The sequence below is a fragment of the Oncorhynchus mykiss genome, chromosome 2 (assembly GCF_013265735.2).
Source record: "Oncorhynchus mykiss isolate Arlee chromosome 2, USDA_OmykA_1.1, whole genome shotgun sequence".
In the NCBI taxonomy this organism is placed as follows: Eukaryota; Metazoa; Chordata; class Actinopteri; order Salmoniformes; family Salmonidae; genus Oncorhynchus; species Oncorhynchus mykiss.
Window position 1 is genome coordinate 82,393,820 of NC_048566.1, and position 20,082 is coordinate 82,413,901.

At 41.9% G+C, this 20,082-nt stretch overlaps 1 protein-coding gene across 1 annotated transcript; it reads right to left on the reverse strand.

Annotated features, from left to right (window-relative positions):
- Positions 1–7,279: 7,279 nt before the first annotated feature.
- LOC110497676 (class E basic helix-loop-helix protein 41) lies at positions 7,280–11,583 on the reverse strand. The gene is made up of 5 exons (XM_021573955.2): positions 10,931–11,583; positions 10,735–10,798; positions 10,465–10,572; positions 10,244–10,355; positions 7,280–10,029 (listed from the first exon to the last, which is right to left on the reverse strand). The coding sequence occupies exons 1-5, from the start codon at positions 10,990–10,992 to the stop codon at positions 9,074–9,076; spliced, it is 1,302 nt and encodes a 433-aa protein (XP_021429630.2). The 5' UTR covers positions 10,993–11,583; the 3' UTR covers positions 7,280–9,073.
- Between the last annotated feature and the right edge of the window lie 8,499 nt (positions 11,584–20,082).

A 20,082-nucleotide genomic window follows, 5' to 3' on the forward strand; every position in this document is an offset into this window, starting at 1 on the left:
CAGTGCCTTCGGAAAGTATTCAGACTCCTTTACTTTTTCCACATTTTGTTACGTTACAGCCTTTTTCTAAATGGATGAAATAAAACCTTTTCCTCAGCAATCTACACACAACACCCCATGATGACAAAGCAAAAACAGGTTTGACCCTTTGCTATGAGACTCAAAATTGATCTCAGGTGTATCCTGTTCCTATTGATCATCCATGAGATGTTTCTACAACTTCATTATAGTCCACCTGTGGTAAATTCAATTGATTGGACATGATTTGGAAAGGCACGCATCTCTTTATATAAGGTCCCACAGTTGACAGTGCATTTCAGCAAAAATCAAGCCATGAGGTCAAAGGAATTGTCCGTAGAGCTCCGAGACAGGATTGTGTCGAGGCACAGATCTGGGGAAGGGTACCAAAACATTTCTGCAGCATTTCTGCAGCATCCCCAGGAACACAGTGGCCTCCATTAATCTTATCAAATGAAATTGTATTTGTCACATGCGCCGAATACAACAGTGAAACGCTTACTTACAAGCACTTAACCAACAATGTAGTTTTAAGAAAATACCTAAACAAAAGTAAGAAATAATTAAAGAGCAGCAGTAAAATAACAATAGCGAGGCTATATAAAAGGGGTACCGGTACAGAGTCAATGTGCGAGGGCACCGGATAGTCAAGGTAATTGAGGTAATATGTACATGTATGTAGAGTTATTAAAGTGACTATGCATAGATAATAACAGAGAGTAGCAGCAGCATTGAAGAGGGAGGCAATGCAAATAGTCTGGGTATCCATTTGATTAGATGTTCAGGAGTCTTATGGCTTGGAGGTAGAAGCTGTTTAGAAGCTGTTTTAGAGTCTTTGACCTAGACTTACCGCTTACCGTGCGGTAGCAGAGAGAACAGTCTATGACTAGGGTGGCTGGAGTCTTTGACAAAAAAAAATCTGAAATGGAAGAAGTTTGGAACCAGCAAGACTCTTCCTAGAGCTGGCCACCCAGCTAAGCTGAGCAATCGGGGGAGAAGGGCCTTGGTCAGGGAGGTGACCAAGAACCCGATGGTCACTCTGACAGAGCTCTAGAGATCCTCAGTGGAGATGGGAGAGCCTTCCAGAAGGACAACTATCTCTGCAGCACTCCACCAATCAGGCCTTAATGGTAGAGTGGCCAGACGTAAGCCACTCCTAAGTCAGTATATAGGCAAAGATTAACGGAGCAAAGTACAGAGAGATCCTTGATGAAAACCTGCTCCAGAGCACTTAGGACCTCAGACTGGGGTGAAGGTTCACCTTCCAACAAGACAACGACCCTAAGCACACAGCCAAGACAACGCAGGAGTCGCTTCGGTACAAGTCTCTGAACCTGATCTAATATCTTTGGAGAGACCTGAAAATAGCTGTGCAGCAATGCTCCCCATCCAACCTGAAAGAGCTTGAAAGGATCTGCAGAGAGGAATTGGAGAAACTCCCCAAATACAGGTGTGCCAAGCTTGTAGTGTCATATCCAAGAAGACACGAGCCTGTAATTGCTGCCAAAGGTGCTTCAACAAAGTATTGAGTTAAGGGTCTGACTGAATACAGTAAATGTAATATTTAAGTTTTTTTTTTTTTTAATATATATATAAGCTAATTTTCTAAAAACTTGTTTTTGCTTTGTCATTATGAGGTATTGTGTGTAGATTGATAATTGTTTAAATTTAAGAATAAGGCTGTAATGTAACAATGTGGAAAAAGTCAAGGGGTCTGAATAATTTCCGAATGCACTGTATGTGACAACTCATCTATTCACTTATTGAAATGGTAGAATAATGTAGATAGTATAAAGCTTGATCACTATTCACATTTATTTCCATTACTGAGGAAGAAGCAGAACTTTGGCAACTGTGTATGTACTTTACGCAATATTGTTAATGCAACAGTATTGAATGAACCGCCAGTGTTAGTTTTCTCTTTTATCTTGCTCTGACAATATGACTATGTTACTATGCCAAAATGTTTAAGCATATTCATCTGTAAAGAAATGTGACCAAAGATTAGAGGACTTATTGCATCTGTTTGGTTTTCCAAATAGCCATATCTGAATACTTATTTAAAGCTAAGTGACAGTAAATCGACTTTTGTAAGATCCTAAGAGGGAGTGGTTTGCCTCAATTGAAAGATATGCAACACTGATATAAAAGGTCAAACTGATCTTAGATCAGCACTCCTACACTGAGACACATTTATGAATACAGGCCCTGGGACCAGGCTAGAGTAGTAGTGCTGCTCTAAGATCAGTTTGACCTTTTATATCATAATGAATACGATTATATGGCCAGAGAGGACCTGGTCCTAGATCATGACCCCTAATCTGAGAAGATTTGTGGATAATGGCCCAGACCAGTTTTTCCTGTCTTGCCAATTCCTTGGCATGACAATGACCAGAGGAGTTGCCAAAACAGCACAAACTGATCTGGAACCAGGCTAATGCAATACACCACTAATACACCACTGACTAAGGGCTTGATTCAATCTGTAGCACTGAAGACCTGCACTATGGAGCGATTGAAATTGAAAGGCAATGTTCCCGTGTTTGTGGAGACTGCATTTACATTAAACGCTGCATATGTCATCTCAACCTTTCAATCGCGCTATAAGGCGGACCTTCAGCGCTACTGATAGAATCAAGCCCTAAAATCTGATAAAACAACACTCCATTTTAGTTTCTGCATTAAAGAAGAAATGGACCAATTATTGTTGTACACAATATCATAATTGCCTTCAATGTACGGAATGGCCTGTCTCATTGGTTTTGATAAACAAATGGTTCACTGCTACTCATCTTTTAATAAGTTCTTAACAAGTGCCTTATGCTTATTTCTACATATATACAAATAATGTAAAGCTTTACCAGGAATTATTCCAACGATGACCCTGCTCTGTTCTAGCCTGGTCCCAGATGTGTTTGTGCGGTCTTGCTAACTCCTATAATCATTGTTCCGCCAGTGACCACATGAGTTGGCAAGACAGCACATACAGATCTGGGACCAGGCTAGCTGTGTTCATTGTGTGAGTAAGATGTTTATGGAAGAAACAGGTGATTCGACTTTCATTTCGGATAGATTTAGTTACAGCCTATATACTTACCATGTTTTTAGCATTCATTTTCCACCTAAGGTAAAGTAGGTGGCTGTATCGCTGTATAAAAAACACTTGTACGTTTTCATAGGTTGCTTTGGTCAGTGTTTACAATTTGATGTCTTGTGCATTCCCATGTTAAGAAATCAACTGTACATAGCTACATGTTTTATTTTCCTGCATTAATTCACAGAAAATTGTTGAGAGATGTATGGATACAATTGGCTGCTGATGTGACATGGATTGCATGATTATAATAAAACGATATGACACATTTTTTGTCATCTTATATGAAGTCATACATGAGTCTTATATCCTATTAAATTATAATAGAAAGGGGGACAGGCCATGGGAAGAGTACACCGGAGAAATGTGCCCTCATCACACTACCATGCTGGCTCAGATATTTCCCTTTCACATGGTCCTTTCCATCACGGTGCAAGCAACTATGGTGGATGTGTAAACAGGCCAGCTCAGAACAACTTGGTTTGGTTTGGTTGGACTCGCCTCAGTTTGGCTCAGTAGCGTGAAAAGCCCTATGAAAGAAATCGGAGTTATCTGGTTTATGAAGAATGTACTTGATGATGGAGATGGCAACCGTGTTGTCAGTATCACCACTAGATGGTGCTATCCATCCAATAATCACAGACTAAGAACTGGATGGCTCTTGTGGTTCTAGGTGAGTGACTGGAAATAATTGCATTATAATAACCTAATGGATTGTGTTTAAACTATTAGCCGCCATAAAAATACTCCAGGCAACTTGAATGTTCAATCAGACTGATTTATAATTTCAAACTCATATCTGGTTTATGAAGAATTTTACACTGAGTTGTAATTATAAAAGTCAGTGAGGTTGACTTGATTAGATTAAATTGACTTAATATACATTCTACAGTTGTTTACCCTCCTAATCTGTTAGTCTATTAGATACTTCCAATAGTATCCTGCATTCTGGTGGCAACTGTGTAAAACAGAAGCTTTGGTCTTCTACATCTGCATTGCTTGCTGTTTGGGGTTTTAGGCTGCTGATGTAAAAACAAAAAAGGCTTTATAAATACATTAGATTGATTGATAGTCAAACAGAAATTGTTGGGCTTCACCAGTGAGGGGGGGGGGGGGGGGGGGGGTGTTGCTGTTCGGAATATTTTAACTACAAGACTACTTTTATATGACTATACTTTACGGATACCGGGAACTCCCCTGAGGCTGTGTCTGTGCTTAGCTGAACTTGACTAAAACAGAAGTAAGACTAGAAATCAGCTTATTACTCTCTGATTCAAATAGCTGACAACTTTGTTATCAACTAGTCTCACAAGTCAGCCAATTAAAAAATATATATTAAACTAACTAACTAAACTAACTCTTCTATCCAAACGGAAGCAGAAATGTCATGTTAAAGACTAGATCAAACATAGGTATCAACCACCTGTATTTGGTCGATACCAAAATGTGCAATAGTGCAATTGGTGACATTTGCATTGATGCCTGTGTTCAGAAATAACAAACTAATAAGATATCAAGGGATATATGAAACTAATTGTGATAACATAGACTTAAGGGGCTAGGGCTGGTCTTTGTCACTAGGCCTACTAAAAGGTGTTATCAGGAACATTAGTCCTTTGTCCTATCCACTGGAGTTGATCTTGCCGAAGCAGCACACAAGTAGTGAAAAACGTCAGAGTGGGTGCAACTGTAAGCATACTTCATCATTCTCTTATCACATGACACCAGCTAAGACGGAGATTACTGTAGGGGAGAGGTGGGGTAAGTTGAACCAAAGGGGTAAATTGAGCCACCCTTGTTTCTAGGAAACCATGCAAAAAAATATTATTTGTCCAAATATTTAGGAAAATAGTTTCATGAATTCTTAGGTTGAAAAAATAATATTTTCACCAAGTCAAATTAATTTATTGTGTTAGAGGTATCATGATGCTTGTATGATGCTTGTTAAAATATACTAAAAAATATTAAAAGACAAAAAAAGTGATTGTGTTGAATTGTGTTTGGGAAATAAAGATAGACATGATAAACAGAGGTAGTGGTAAAATTGAATTCAGTAGAGAAATGTGTAGGTGGCTTAACTTACCCTGTCCTGCGGCTCAACCTACCCTTTACCTTGTGTAAGTTGTGCCAAAAGACCACCTTTTCAAAAATAATGTTGATATGAATTCTGACTATTTCCAGGGATACACAACTACCTGAAATATATCTAGATATTTTTGTGAGAAAAAATACTACAGTGGAAGTCAGAGGTTTACATAAACTTAGGTTGGAGTCATTAAAACTAGTTTTTCAACCACTCCACAAATTTCTTGTTAACAAACTATAGTTGTTAGGACAAGTCGGTTAGGACATCTACTTTGTGCATGACACAAGTCATTATTCCAACAATTGTTTACAGACAGATTATTTCACTTACAGTTCACTCTATCACAATTCCAATGGGTCAGAAGTTTACATACACTAAGTTGACTGTGCCTTTAAACAGCTTGGAAAATTCCAGAAAATTATGTCTTGGCTTTAGAAGCTTCTGATAGGCTGATTGACATCATTTGAGCCAATTGGAGGTGTACCTGTGGATGTATTTCAAGGCCTACCTTCAAACTTAGTGCCTCTTTGCTTGACATCATGGGAAAATCAAAAGAAATCAGACAAGACCTCAGAAAAGGATTAACGCACTTTGGTGCAAAAAGTGCAAATCAATCCCAGAACAACAGCAAAGGACCTTGTGAAGATGCTGGAGGAAACAGGTACAAAAGCATCTATATCCACAATAAAAACGAGTCCTATATCGACATAACCTGAAAGGCCGCTCAGCAAGTAAGAAGCCACTGCTCCAAAACCGCCATAAAAAAATCCAGACTATGGTTTGCAACTGCACATGGGAACAAAGATCGTACTTTTTGGAGAAATGTCCTCTGGTCTGATGAAACAAAAATAGAACTGTTTGGCCATAATGACCATCGTTATGTTTGGAGTAAAAAGGGGGAGGCTTGCAAGCCGAAGAACACACCCCACATCCCAACCGTGAAGCAAGGGGGTAGCAGCATCATGTTGTGGGGGTGCTTTGCTTCAGGGGGGACTGGTGCACTACACAAAATAGATGGCATCACAAGGCAGGAAAATTATTTGGATATATTGAAACAACATCTCAAGACTTCAGTCAGGAAGTTAAAGCTTGGTCACAAATGGGTCTTCCAACTGGACAATGGCCCCAAGCATACTTCCAAAGTTGTGGTAAAATGGCTTAAGGACAACAAAGTCAAGGTATTGGAGTGGCCATCACAAAGCCCTGACCTCAAAACTGAAAAGGCGTGTGTGAGCAAGGAGGCCTACAAACCTGACTCAGTTGCAACAGCCCTGTCAGGAGGAATGGGCCAAAATTCACCCAACTTATTGTTACCAAATACTAATTGAGTGTATGTACATTTCTGACCCACTGGGAATGTGATGAAAGAATTAAAAGCTGAAATAAATCTTTCTCTCTACTATTATTCTGACATTTCACATTCTTAAAATAAAGTGGTGATCTAACTGACCTAAGACAGGGCATTTTTACTAGGATGAAATGTCAGGAATTGTGAAAAACTGAGTTTAAATGTATTTGGCTAACATGTAAACTTCCGACTTCAACTGCATATTTTCCTTGACAGAGTGATGCTGAATGTAAAAAAATGGCTAAACTTACCCCTTTCTCCCCTACATTCCACAGTAGCAGTACTATCAGCCTGAGGACTTACAGTATCCAGGTGTACAGTATCACTTCCTATTCACACCACTTGTTTTTGGAGACCTAATTAACTTAACGGTAGGTGATTTTTATCACCCAGAGCCGATAAGTCCAATAATGGACATGGTCAACTAAATGGGTAGGGAGACCTCGTCAGTACCTTAAAGGGATAGTTCATTCCTTTGAAGTTGAAGCTAATATTTTGTACTGTAACGTGTTTGAACTACAGAGACAATCATTGTAATATTTGTGATCATCTTTAGCACAGGTGTCAAAGTCATTCCACGGAGGGCTGAGAGTCATTCCAGTAGGCCCTCCATGGAATGAGTTTGACACCTCTGATCTATAGCATGCCTCCTATTAAATCATTTGATATAGCTATGTCTAAGAAGGAAACAATCAAGTTGTTGGCAAAAAAACTAAACAATGAGGCATCCGAATAGTTTTTGGTCTGATATTTATTTTACAACTTGTCAGCAATAATTTACAACAGCATATGTGTAAAGCATTGACGAAATTTGCAACGGTTTCTCAGTTAAATATTTGTTGTTGTTGTTGGTTCTACCTTTCTTCTACAACATTGACATCGGACATATATTCCGTAGTATATTCACAAAACTATTTACACACACATGCCCCCTTTAATGACAGTTGAAAACATAATCGATTTGAGGCAAGAGCTGCTGAACAGAAGCAAAAAATAAACAAAATTGGAAATGCAAATCAAATCTAGTCACTCACACAATAAACTCAAACATGATAAACACCACAATTGCAGGAAAAAGGATTGTACATTTTAAAAGGATATTTATCAGAACTTTTGGTCACCGGACCAAAGTTACCTCCAACTACATACACCTAATCTGAATGGAAGTTTGTGTATGTATTAGAATGTGATACTAGAGCTCCTTCTTCATTCGGAGTTGGAGAATAAGTTGTTTCATGTAGCTTTATAAATACATTAAGACGTATATCCCAAAATGAATTATGATTAGTGGTTTACGTTTATTCAAAAACACTAAAAAGCCTCATGATCTGTAGTAGCCTAGTATCTTGTTCTTCAAACACATACACAGTCTATACAGTCTGGAGTTAAGTTTCTGCCTTCTAGTTTAGTGATTTTCTTCAAGAACAATGTATTTAAAAAATACATACAGTGATGCACTACAATAGTTGGAAAGTGAGTGTTGGGAAGGAACGGGGAGGTTTTTCAAAGGCAGAAACAAGTGCACTTTATCTCTGAAACTTCCAGAGCTAAGAAAAACAAAGGTAGTTACATTCAATATCAAAGTTCATGCCTAGTATAATTTTGCTGGAAGTTAAACTGACTGGTCACGGGGTGTCTCATTATGTGTGCAGAGATGCCAACCAAACAGGGATATAATTGTCAATTGTCATAAAACAGCATCTTCCAATGACGTGCTTCCTTTCAATATTATGCTAAATATCAGCAGTCAGCAAAATGTATCGGAGGGGGTTACTGCAAATTCCAAAAGACTAAATAAACTAATCCAAATGTGTTGTCATGGAGAGGGAGTTACATAATATGAAGTAAATCATTTGTCCATGATCCAAGGTGGACATCTCGGTTTGAAGTACCTAAGTAACTTTCTCAAGCACTTTATACAGAGGCCAATTTAGTGCATAAACAAGGAAATGGATCAAATCACACCTATCACAATTAGTCATACTGTACAGTCAGAGTCAGAAATGTTGACCTGCAATGTTGACCTTGGCGTAGGTCAGTTGCAACATCCTACATCCAAAGTCACCAGCTGATTGGGGATCAGAGGGCAATATTGCTTATAAGCAGATTGTTTGTCTTGGTGTTTTGGCACTGATATTCGCAGTTTAAAAGGCTGTGTTAATGGAAAAACTCCAGCTCAATACAACCTATAATTTTAGTAATAACAGACGTGTACATGTTGTTAGTGTCAATCATTGTCGATTAACATTCAGATTATTCTTGCATTAAGTGCAAAAGGCACACACTGTCACAACTTCCCCCTGCTTGGCCAAGATACAGGAGAATTTTAACTGTGAAATTTGTCTCGAAACTTCTATATCAATACAAATCTATCGAAAATACGAAAATAAGGTAAAAACAGACAGCTGTCGGAGAATCGTAAACAACATAAATTGATGTGCATTCTGCATTTTAAGCCTAACACATACACAGTTAAATTAGCCAGTTTTTACAAGAAAGAAAACAAAATCTCAAAATGTCATCTTAATTATGTACTGTCGATTTCATTGTCTGGGGACTCATCCCCTAATTCCTTATCATCATAATCATCATCTTCATCATTCTCAAGATTGTCCTCCCTCTCATCAGGTGAGCCCGGCTCCGCCACGTTTGACATGTCACTGTCGTCGGAGGGAGAGTCCTTGGAATCGGAACCGAATCCAGAGATCTTCTCTGTCGACATGCGGGAAAAAACACCGGCTGTTGCGGCCGCAGCTGCCGACGCATGTGAGTTGAGGCTGGGGTATAACCAGTGAAACTGAGATGAGATCGTGGCCGCTGCCGCAGCTGGGTACACAAACTTCTCTAGGTTACTTTTGTCAAATAGAGGCATGTAGGACGCTGCCGCCGAGGGATTTATGAAGTAAAAGGGCATGCAAAAGGGAGTCTGTTGTCCCACGCCAGTTATTCCCATCAACGAATTCATAAAGACCAGATCGGGTCTGGTGGTCATGTCTGCGCTTGTCGTGCAGTTTCCAGCCCAGTTCATCTTTGTTTTTTTGGCAGCGCGGTCATCCTCGAACTCCTGCTTTATCTTTACTGCCTTGGGCCCCTGCAGTTTGCTCCGGTCACATCCTTTCTTCCCATCATTCTTTTCCGCCTCACCCCCATATCCACTGTCTGTGTCTGTGTCATTCTCGTTAAGCTCTCCATGGCTCCTCTGTATGACTGATACGCGGTCATGTCCGGCTTGGCTGTCTGGTTTTTGGCCATCGCGGTCGAGCGCGTCTCTGGCAGGTAGCTGGGGATGGTGCAGTGGCGTACCAGGCTGAAACTGCGCCGAGACTTTGTGCAAGTGGCTGATTAGTTGCGCGCACCGCTGCTCACATGCATTCCAGTTCTCCAACTTGTTTAGGTACTGCAGGACCTCTTTGGCACACGCTTGGAACCCCGAGTGGAACGCATCCAAATCAGCGCGAATGGGCACTTTCATCGATAGATCCCCTGGAAAACATGCATTTAAAAGTTAGAAAAGACAACTTCATTGACTGAATTAAATTGTACCTAATTGTGAGAATGCAACCATATCAAATTTGATGGCTACAATAACTTTTACGCATAGCCTATCCAAAACCAAAGAAGCCAAAATAGAGAATTCATAAACTCTAGCCTATCATGAAACTGAATAGTCATTGGAGGTTATGCAACAACAACTTACCATTCTGAAAAGCCAGAATCTCCTGGTGCTGCTGCTCAGTGACTGCAGTCAAAGCGTTTAAATGCTTCAAAGTTAACTCAAGAACAACTGCTTTCTCCAAATGCCCGAGCGTCTGAGTGGAAAACACGAGATCAGATAACTCAACAATCATTCATCAAAACAATAATATATATTTTTTTTACATTTCATATGCAAATCACTTCTTAATCGTAAAAGCTTACTGTCAGTTTGAGATGTTCGGGTAACAAATCCTTTAACTGTCCGATACACTCATTGATTCTGTCTCTCCTCTTCTTCTCTATCAATCGGTGTGGTAACTTGTACGCGTCCTGGGAATGAAAAGATACATTTGATTACGACCACAGAAACAAATGATAGCATTAGATCAAATCTACAACAAGTACAACACAGTCAAGACACATCCTACAAGGACGTTTTACCTATCAGACATTTATTGATCTACAAACAGGATAGATAAAACGCGCGCATACCTTGCCATCTTCGCGCTTCAGCCCTCTTTTCGATTTACACATGTAGAGTGAGGAGTATTCCACCCTGACAAAATGAAAAGGGCAGGTTAGTTACATAGTTAAACGTACAAATGGTGTACATCTAATAGTTAATGGGCATAGCCCCATACCATGGGCATAGCCCCATACCATTCTAAAAATGAAATAATTAGATTACCCTAAGAAATCAGCATGATCCATAAATTGCCTGTCCTGCAGACGCGATATTTTTTCATCCATAACTTGTCTCTTGTTGGTATTCCTCTTTGTCTTTACAATGTGTCTTATTCCAAAACCAGCAGGCAGAGAAGCTTTTGGGAAGATGTTGCACGGCGAGTGTTCTGAATAGTGCTGCACTTTAGAATGATGTCTAGTTTCCCGAACTGCCACTTTGCGAGTCGTTTGTACGAGAGCGCACAGCGCACGCGCGACTTCGGTCGGAACAGCTCCAACTCACGTGTAAACTGCACCAGCACGAAGTCCGGTAATTAAGACCTTTGCTATTCCTGGTAGTAGACCTACGCGACAGCCCGTTTCTATGGCAATGCAAACTTGGACCGTATCTAATTCTCGTTATTATATTGGATTTAACATTTATATTGTGAAGAAACTGAAATAAGAGTTGATTATTTTATGCGCCGGTGAATATGCTCATTCCCACTGACCACATAAAGGTGAATGTGAAGCAAATGCGGCATGCACATAAGCACACGGGAAAGTAGGCGTTGAGCGTATGTATGCGTGCGTGGAAGGAGCGGATGTGTAAGGAGAGGGTGCGCAAGGAGCGCGCGCGCACACACACACACACGCACACACAAACATCCTGCGGGCGAGGTACTCATCCCTTCTCGTTCTCGCACCAGTAGTCACTCAACCTCCAGCTGCCCTGAGGTGCGTTTTCAGTAACAATGGCTCTGGCTGTGTGCTCAAACACGTGCGCCGCAGTTCCTTATACCAGCCCCCTGTCAAGTTGACAACAATATAAATAGAATCATGAACATGGCCCATTTGAGAAGAGAAACAATTACTATGAACAAAAATATTAATGCAACATGTAAAGTGTTGGTCCCATGTTTCATGAGCCGAAATAAAATCTCATAATACAATAAAATGCCATCCTAAAATATGTAGTTTTGTCACACAACGCCACAGATGTCTCAAGTTTGAGGAAGTGTGCAATTGGCATGCTGACTGCAGGAATGTCCACCAGAGCTGTTGCCAGAAAGTGTCATGTTCATTTCTCTACCATAAGCCACCTCTAACGTTGTTTTAGAGAATTTGGCTTTATGTCGAACCGGCCTCATACCTGCAGACCACATATATGGCGTTGTGTGGGCAAGCAGTTGCTGATGTGAACGTTGTGAACAGAGTGCCCCATAGTGGTTGTGGGGTTATGTTATGCGTAGACATAAGCTACGGACAACGAAGACAAATACATTTTATCAATGGCAATTTGAATGCACAGGATACAGTGAAGAGATCCTGAGACCCATTGTCGTACCATTCATCCGCCGTCATCACCTCATGTTTCAGCATGATAATGCACGGCCCCATGTTGCAAGGATCTGAACACAATTCTTCCATGGCCTGCACTCACCATGCATGTCACCCATTGAGCATGTTTGGGATGGCCAGGATTGACGTGTACGACAACGTGTTCCAGTTCCTGGCAATATCCAGCAACTTTGCACAGCCATTGAAGAGGAGTGGAACAACATTCCACAGGCCTGATCAGCTCTATGCGAAGGACATGTGTCGTGCTGCATGAGGCAAATGTTGGTCACACCAGATACTAACTGGTTTTCTGATCCACACCCCTACTTTTATATTAAGGTACACTACATGACTTAAAGTATGTGGACACCTGCTCGTCGTACATCTCATTTCAAAATCATGGGTATCAATATGGAGATGGTCCCCCCTTGCTGCTATAACAGCCTCCACTCTTCTGGGAAAGCTGTCCTCTAGATGTTGGAACATTGTTGCAGGGACTTGCTTCCATTCAGCCGTAAGAGAATGAGTGAGGTCAAACACTGATGTTAGGCGATTAGGCCTGGCTCGCAGTCGGCGCTTCAATTCATCCCAAAGGTGGTTGATGGGGTTGAGGTCAGGGCACTGTGCAGGCCAGTCAAGTTATTCCACACCACTCTCAACAAAAACATTTCTGTATGGACTGATTTGTGCACGGGGGCATTGTCATGCTGAAACAGGAAAGGGCCTTCCACAAACTGTTGCCACAAAGTTGGAAGCACAGAATTGTCGAAAATGTCATTGTATGCTATAGCGTAAAGAATTCCCTTCACTGGAACTAAGGGACCTAGCCCGAACCATGAAAAACAGCCCCAGACCAGTATTCCTCCTCCACCAAACTTTACAGATGGCATTATGCATTGGGGCAGGTAGCGTTCTCCTGGCATCCGCCAAACCCAGATTAGTTCGTCAGACTGCCAGATGGTGAAGCGTGATTCATCACTCCAGAGAATGTTTTCACTGCTCCAGAGTCCAATGGAGGCCAGCTTTACACCAGTCCAGCCAACACTAGGCATTGCTCCTGGTGATATTAGGCTTGTGTGCAGCTGCTTGGCCATGGAAACCCATTTCATGATGCTCCCGAAGAATAGTTATTGTGCTGACCTTCGCTTCGAGGCAGTTTGGAACTCGATAGTCAGTGTTACAACCGAGGACAGATCATTTTTACGCACTACACGCTTCAGCACTCAGCACTCTGTAAGCTTGTGTGGCCTACCACTTCGTGACTGAGCTGTTGTTGATGAGGCTCAGTAGTGTGTGTGGCCTACATGTGCCTGTATGAACTCCCTACAACGCCTGGGCATGCTCCTGATGAGGTGGCGGATGGTCTCCTGAGGGATCTCCTCCAGACCTGGACTAAAGCATCCGCCAACTCCTGGACAGTCTGTGGTGCAACGTGGCTTTGGTGAATGGAGCGAGACATGATGTCCCAGATGTGCTCAATTGGATTCAGGTCTGGGGAACGGGCGGACCAGTCCATAGCATCAATGCCTTCCTCTTGCAGGAACTGCTGACACACTCCTAATGCATTGTCTTGCATTAGGAGGAACCCAGGGCCAACCGCACCAGCATATGGTCTCACAAGGGGTCTGAGGATCTCATCTCGGTACCTAATGGCAGTCAGGCTACGTCTGGCGAGCATATGGAGGGCTGTGCGGCCCCCCAAAGAAATGCCACCCCACACCATGACTGACCCACCGCCAAACCGGTCATGCTGGAGGATGTTGCATGCAGCAGAACGTTCTCCACGGCGTCTCCAGACTCTGGCATGTCTGTCACGTGCTCAGTGTAAACCTGCTTTCATCTGTGAAGAGCACAGGGCACCAGTGGCGAATTTGCCAATCTTGGTGTTCTCTGGCAAATGCCAAACGTCCTGCACGGTGTTGGGCTGTAAGCACAACCCCCACCTGTGGACGTCGGGCCCTCATACCACCCTCATGGAGTCTGTTTCTGACCGTTTGAGCAGACACATGCACATTTGTGGCCTGCTGGAGGTCCTTTTGCAGGGCTCTGGCAGTGCTCCTCCTTGCACAAAGACGGAGGTAGCGGTCCTGCGGCTGGGTTGTTGCCCTCCTACGGCCTCCTCCACGTCTCCTGATGTACTGGCCTGTCTCCTGGTAGCGCCTCCATGCTCTGGACACTACGCTGACAGACACAGCAAACATTCTTGCCACATCTCGCATTGATGTGCCATCCTGGATGAGCTGCACTACCTGAGCCACTTGTGTGGGTTGTAGACTCCGTCTCATGCTACCACTAGAGTGAAAGCACCGCCAGCATTCAAAAGTGACCAAAACATCAGCCAGGAAGCATAGAAACTGAGAAGTGGTCTGTGGTCCCCACCTGCAGAACCACTCCTTTATTGGGGTGTCTTGCTAATTGCCTATAATTTCCACTTGTTGTCTATTCCATTTGCACAACAGCATGTTAAATTTATTGTCAATCAGTGTTGCTTCCTAAGTGGACAGTTTGATTTCACAGAAGTGTGATTGACTTGAAGTTACATTGTGTTGTTTAAGTGTTCCCTTTATTTTTTTGAGCAGTGTATATATATATATACATGTGTTAACTTATGCGTGCATGGCTATTGAAACCAGTGGCGTAGGATGCACTCCCTCAGCCCCAAACTTTTTTTTTCTTCTTTTGGATAAAGTTTTTTGTTGTTTAGGAAAACAGAACTTCTTGCAATTCTTGCTAACAGAAAATCTTGCTGTTTTAAAGCTAATTTCCTGCAATTCTACACATTTTGCCTTGGGGCAGAGAAAAAAAGTGCAGTTTTATATTTAATATCATGCTATTCTACACATTTTGCCTTGGGGCAGAGAAAAAAAGTGCAGTTTTATATTTAATATCATGCTATTCAACACATTTTGCCATGGAGGCTGAGAGGAAATATTGCAGTTTTGGGGGAGCGTCATATGCCACTGGTGACAATAGCGATACATGCATAAGTTAACACATATAATGTAGGCCTACACTTCTGAACGTATTTATTTTTACAGTGAAGTTAAAACTTTTCAATTTGGCTCTTTACTCCACCATTTTGGATTGGTGAACAAATGTTTTATGAGGCAACTGTACAGAATGTTTTATTTATTTGAGGGTATTTCGGTGGCCAGCCGGATGCCTGACAACAAAGATCATGTGAGGATGTGGTCGTCATTGAAGAGTTTAATTCCAAAATGCTATATATTCATTTTCAGAAATGTTGGTAAATTAAGTTTAATCTATTAAATAAATTATTTTTTGTTTTCTCACTATCTAATCATGGCATGGGGTTGTTCAATTACATGTATATATATATATTTTTTTTTAAATGTCCTTTTCTCTCCAATTTCGTGGTATCCAATTGTTAGTAATTACTATCTTGTCTCATCACTACAACTCCCGTACAGGCTCGGGAGAGACGAAGGTCGAAAGCCACGCGTCCTCCGAAACACAACCCAACCGCACTGCTTCTTAACACAGCGCGCATCCAACCTGGAAGCCAGCCGCACCAATGTGTCGGAGGAAACACCTTGGTTAGCGTGCACTGCGCCCGGCCCGCCACAGGAGTCGCCTCCCTAACCCGGACAACGCTAGGCCAATTGTGCGTCGCCCCACGGAGCTCCCGGTCGCGGCCGGCTGCGACAGAGCCTGGGCACGAAACCAGGGTCTCTGGTGGCACAGCTAGCACTGCGATGCAGACTTTTTCCACATTTTGTTGCGTTACAGCCTTATTCTAAAATTGATGAAATAAATGTTTTTCCTCATCAAATTACACATAATACCCCATAATGACAAAGCAAAAGCAGGTGTATAGAACATTTAGCAAATGTATTACAAAAAAACTGAAATACCTTATTTACATAAGAATTCAGACCCTTTGCTATGAGACTCAAAATTGAGTTCAGGTGCATCCTGTTTCCATTGATCATCCTTGAGATGTTTCTACAACTTGATCGGAGTCCACCTGTGGTAAATTCAATTGATTTGACATGATTTGAAAAGGCACACACCGTCTATATAAGGTCGCACAGTTGACAGTGCATGTCAGAGCAAAAACCAAGCCATGAGGTCAAAGGAATTGTCCATAGAGCTCTGAGACAGGATTGTGTCGAGGCACAGATCTGGGGAAGAGTACCAAAAAATGTCTGCAGCATTGTAGGTCCCCAAGAACACAGTGGCCTCCATCATTCTTAAATGGAAGTTTGGAACCACCAAGACTCTTCCTAGAGCTGGCCGCCCGGGGGAGAAGGGCCTTGGTCAGGGAGGTGACCAAGATCCCGATGGTCACTCTGGCGCAGAGCTCCATAGTTCCTTCCAGAAGGACAACCATCTCTGCAGAACTCCACCAATCAGGCCTTTAAGGTAGAGGGGCCAGACGGAAGCCACTCCTCAGTAAAAGGCACATGACAGTCCGTTTGGAGTTTGCCAAAAGGCACCTAAAGGATTCTCAGACCATGGCCTGAATGCCAAGCATCATGTCTGGCGTAAACCTGGCACCATCCATACTCGTCGCCAAACCCACTGGCTCCGGGTCATCTACAAGTCTTTGCTAGGTAAAGCCCTGCCTTATCTCAGCTCATTGGTCACCAGAGCAGCACCCACCCGTAGCAAACGCTCCAGCAGGTAAATCTCACTGGTCACCCCTAAAGGCAATTCCTCCTTTGGCCACCTTTCCTTCCAGTTCTCTGCTGCCAATGACTGAAACGAACTGCAAAAATCACTGAAGCTGGAGACACATATCTCCCTCACTAGCTTTAAGCACCAGCTGTCAGAGCAGCTCACATATCACTGCACCTGTACATAGCCCATCTGTAAATAGCCCATCCAACTACCTCATCCCCATACTGTTTTTATGTATCTTGCTCCTTTGCACCCCAGTATCTCTACTTGCACATTCATCTTCTGCACATCTACCATTCCAGTGTTTAATTGCTATATTGTAATTATTTTGCCACCATGGCCTATTTATTGACTTACCTCCCTTATCTTACCTCATTTGCACACACTGTATATGGATTTTATCTACTGTATTTTTGACTGTGTTTGTTTATTCCATGTGTAACTCTGTGTTGTTGTTTGTGTCGCACTAGGACTGAGAGCCTAGTCAAGATCGAGGGAAAGATGAATGGAGCAAAGTACAGAGATCCTTGATGAAAACTTGCTCCAGAGCGCCCAGGACCTCAGATTGGGGCGAAGGTTCACCTTCCAACAACACAACGACCCTAAGCACACAGCCAAGACAACGCATGAGTGGCTTCGGGACAAGTCTCTGAATGTCATTGAGTGGTCCAGCCAGAGCCCGATTGAACATCTCTGGGGAGACGCTCCCCATCCAACCTGACAGAGCTTGAGAGGATCTGCAGAGAAGAATGGGAGAAACTCCCAAATACAGGTGTGCCAAGCTTGTAGTGTCATACCCAAGAAGATTCGAGGCTGTAATCGCTGCGAAAGGTGCTTCAACAAAGTACTGAGTAACGGCTCTGAATACTTATATAAATGTGATATTTCAGTAGTCTTTTTAATACATTTGCAAACATTTCTAAAAACCTGTTTTTGCTTTGCCATTATGAGGTATTGTGTGTAGATTTACGAGGGGAAAAAAACAATTTAATCCATTTTAGAAAAGGCTGTAATGTAACAAAATGTGGAAAAAGGGGTCTGAATACTTTCCGAAAGTACTGTATCACAGTCAAATATACAGAATACAAACATTCCATTCCAGCTAAACAAGGGATATACAGTGGGGCAAAAAAGTATTTAGTCAGCCACCAATTGTGCAAGTTCTCCCACTTAAAGATGAGAGAGGCCTGTAATTTTCATCATAGGTACACCTTAACTATGACAGACAAAATTAGAAAAAAAATCCAGAAAATCACATTGTAGGATTTGTAATGAATTTATTTGCAAATTATGGTGGAAAATAAGTATTTGGTCAATAACAAAAGTGTATCTCAATACTTTGTTATATACCCTTTTTTGGCAATGACAGAGGTCAAACGTTTTCTGTAAGTTTTCACACACTGTTGCTGGTATTTTGGCCCATTCCTCCATGCAGATCTCCTCTAGAGCAGTGATGTTTTGGGGCTGTTGCTGGGCAACACAGACTTTCAACTCCCTCCAAAGATGTTCTATGGGGTTGAGATCTGGAGACTGGCTAGGCCACTCTAGGACCTTGAAATGCTTCTTACGAAGCCACTCCTTCGTTGCCCGGGCGGTGTGTTTGGGATCATTGTCATGCTGAAAGACCCAGCCACGTTTCATCTTCAATGCCCTTGCTGATGGAAGGAGGTTTTCACTCAAAATCTCACGATACATGGCCCCATTCATTCTTTCCTTTACACGGATCAGTCGTCCTGGTCCCTTTGCAGAAAAACAGCCCCAAAGCATGATGTTTCCACCCCCATGCTTCACAGTAGGTATGGTGTTCTTTGGATGCAACTCAGCAATCTTTGTCCTCCAAAGACAACTAGTTGAGTTTTTACCAAAAAGTTATATTTTGGTTTCATCTGACCATATGACATTCTCCCAATATTCTTTTGGATCATCCAAATGCTCTCTAGCAAACTTCAGACGGACCTGGACATGTACTGGCTTAAGCAGGGGGACACGTCTGGCACTGCAGGATTTGAGTCCCTGGCGGCGTAGTGTGTTACTGATGGTAGGCTTTGTTACTTTGGTCCCAGCTCTCTGCAGGTCATTCACTAGGTCCCCCCGTGTGGTTCTGGGATTTTTGCTCACCGTTCTTGTGATCATTTTGACCCCACGGGGTGAGATCTTGCGTGAAGCCCCAGATCGAGGGAGATTATCAGTGGTCTTGTATGTCTTCCATTTCCTAATAATTGCTCCCACAGTTGATTTCTTCAAACCAAGCTGCTTACCTATTGCAGATTCAGTCTTCCCAGCCTGGTGTAGGTTTACAATTTTGTTTCTGGTGTCCTTTGACAGCTCTTTGGTCTTGGCCATAGTAGAGTTTGGAGTGTGACTGTTTGAGGTTGTGGACAGGAGTCTTTTATACTGATAACAAGTTCAAACAGGTGCCATTAATACAGGTAACGAGTGGAGGACAGAGGAGCCTCTTAAAGAAGTAGTTACAGTACTGTGAGAGCCAGAAATCTTGCTTGTTTGTAGGTGACCGAATACTTATTTTCCACCATAATTTGCAAATAAATTAATAAAAAATCCTACAATGTTATTTTCTGGATTTTTTTTTCTCATTATGTCTGTCATATTTGAAGTGTACCTATGATGAAAATTACAGGCCTCTCTCATCTTTTTAAGTGGGAGAACTTGCACAATTGGTGGTTGACTAAATACTTTTTCCCCCCACTGTATAGCGTTATGCAAAAAAACACATTTTTATACACATCTAAAATCTGTGAATATAAAATCTGAGAACAGTAATATTTTACACCACATGAAGGAACCCATAAGCTATCATTTCTGATGAAATCACACAAAAGTAAAACATTGGTGGATGTAGTGTTTTTTAAATCAATTCCATATATGTTTGCTTATAATCATAATATGATTAATTAGCCTGCTCTTGCTTACACATAACTTAAAAAGGTCTGAAGTAAAAGTCCAGTGTTTTCTATTTATCTATGTAGGTCCCAGGAACTAAAAATACAATCTTTAACTTGCTTAACTGCTGAATTTCACGCTCTGTACCCAAAGTAGCAGATGTCTCACTGTTCAGTTAAATTTGATCAGGTTCATATCAACCAATGTCTGTAACGATTCATGTATACATAATTCAAAATGACTATATAATGTTGAGGAATAATTTGCCCTTTGAGACATGCCTTTTTAGCC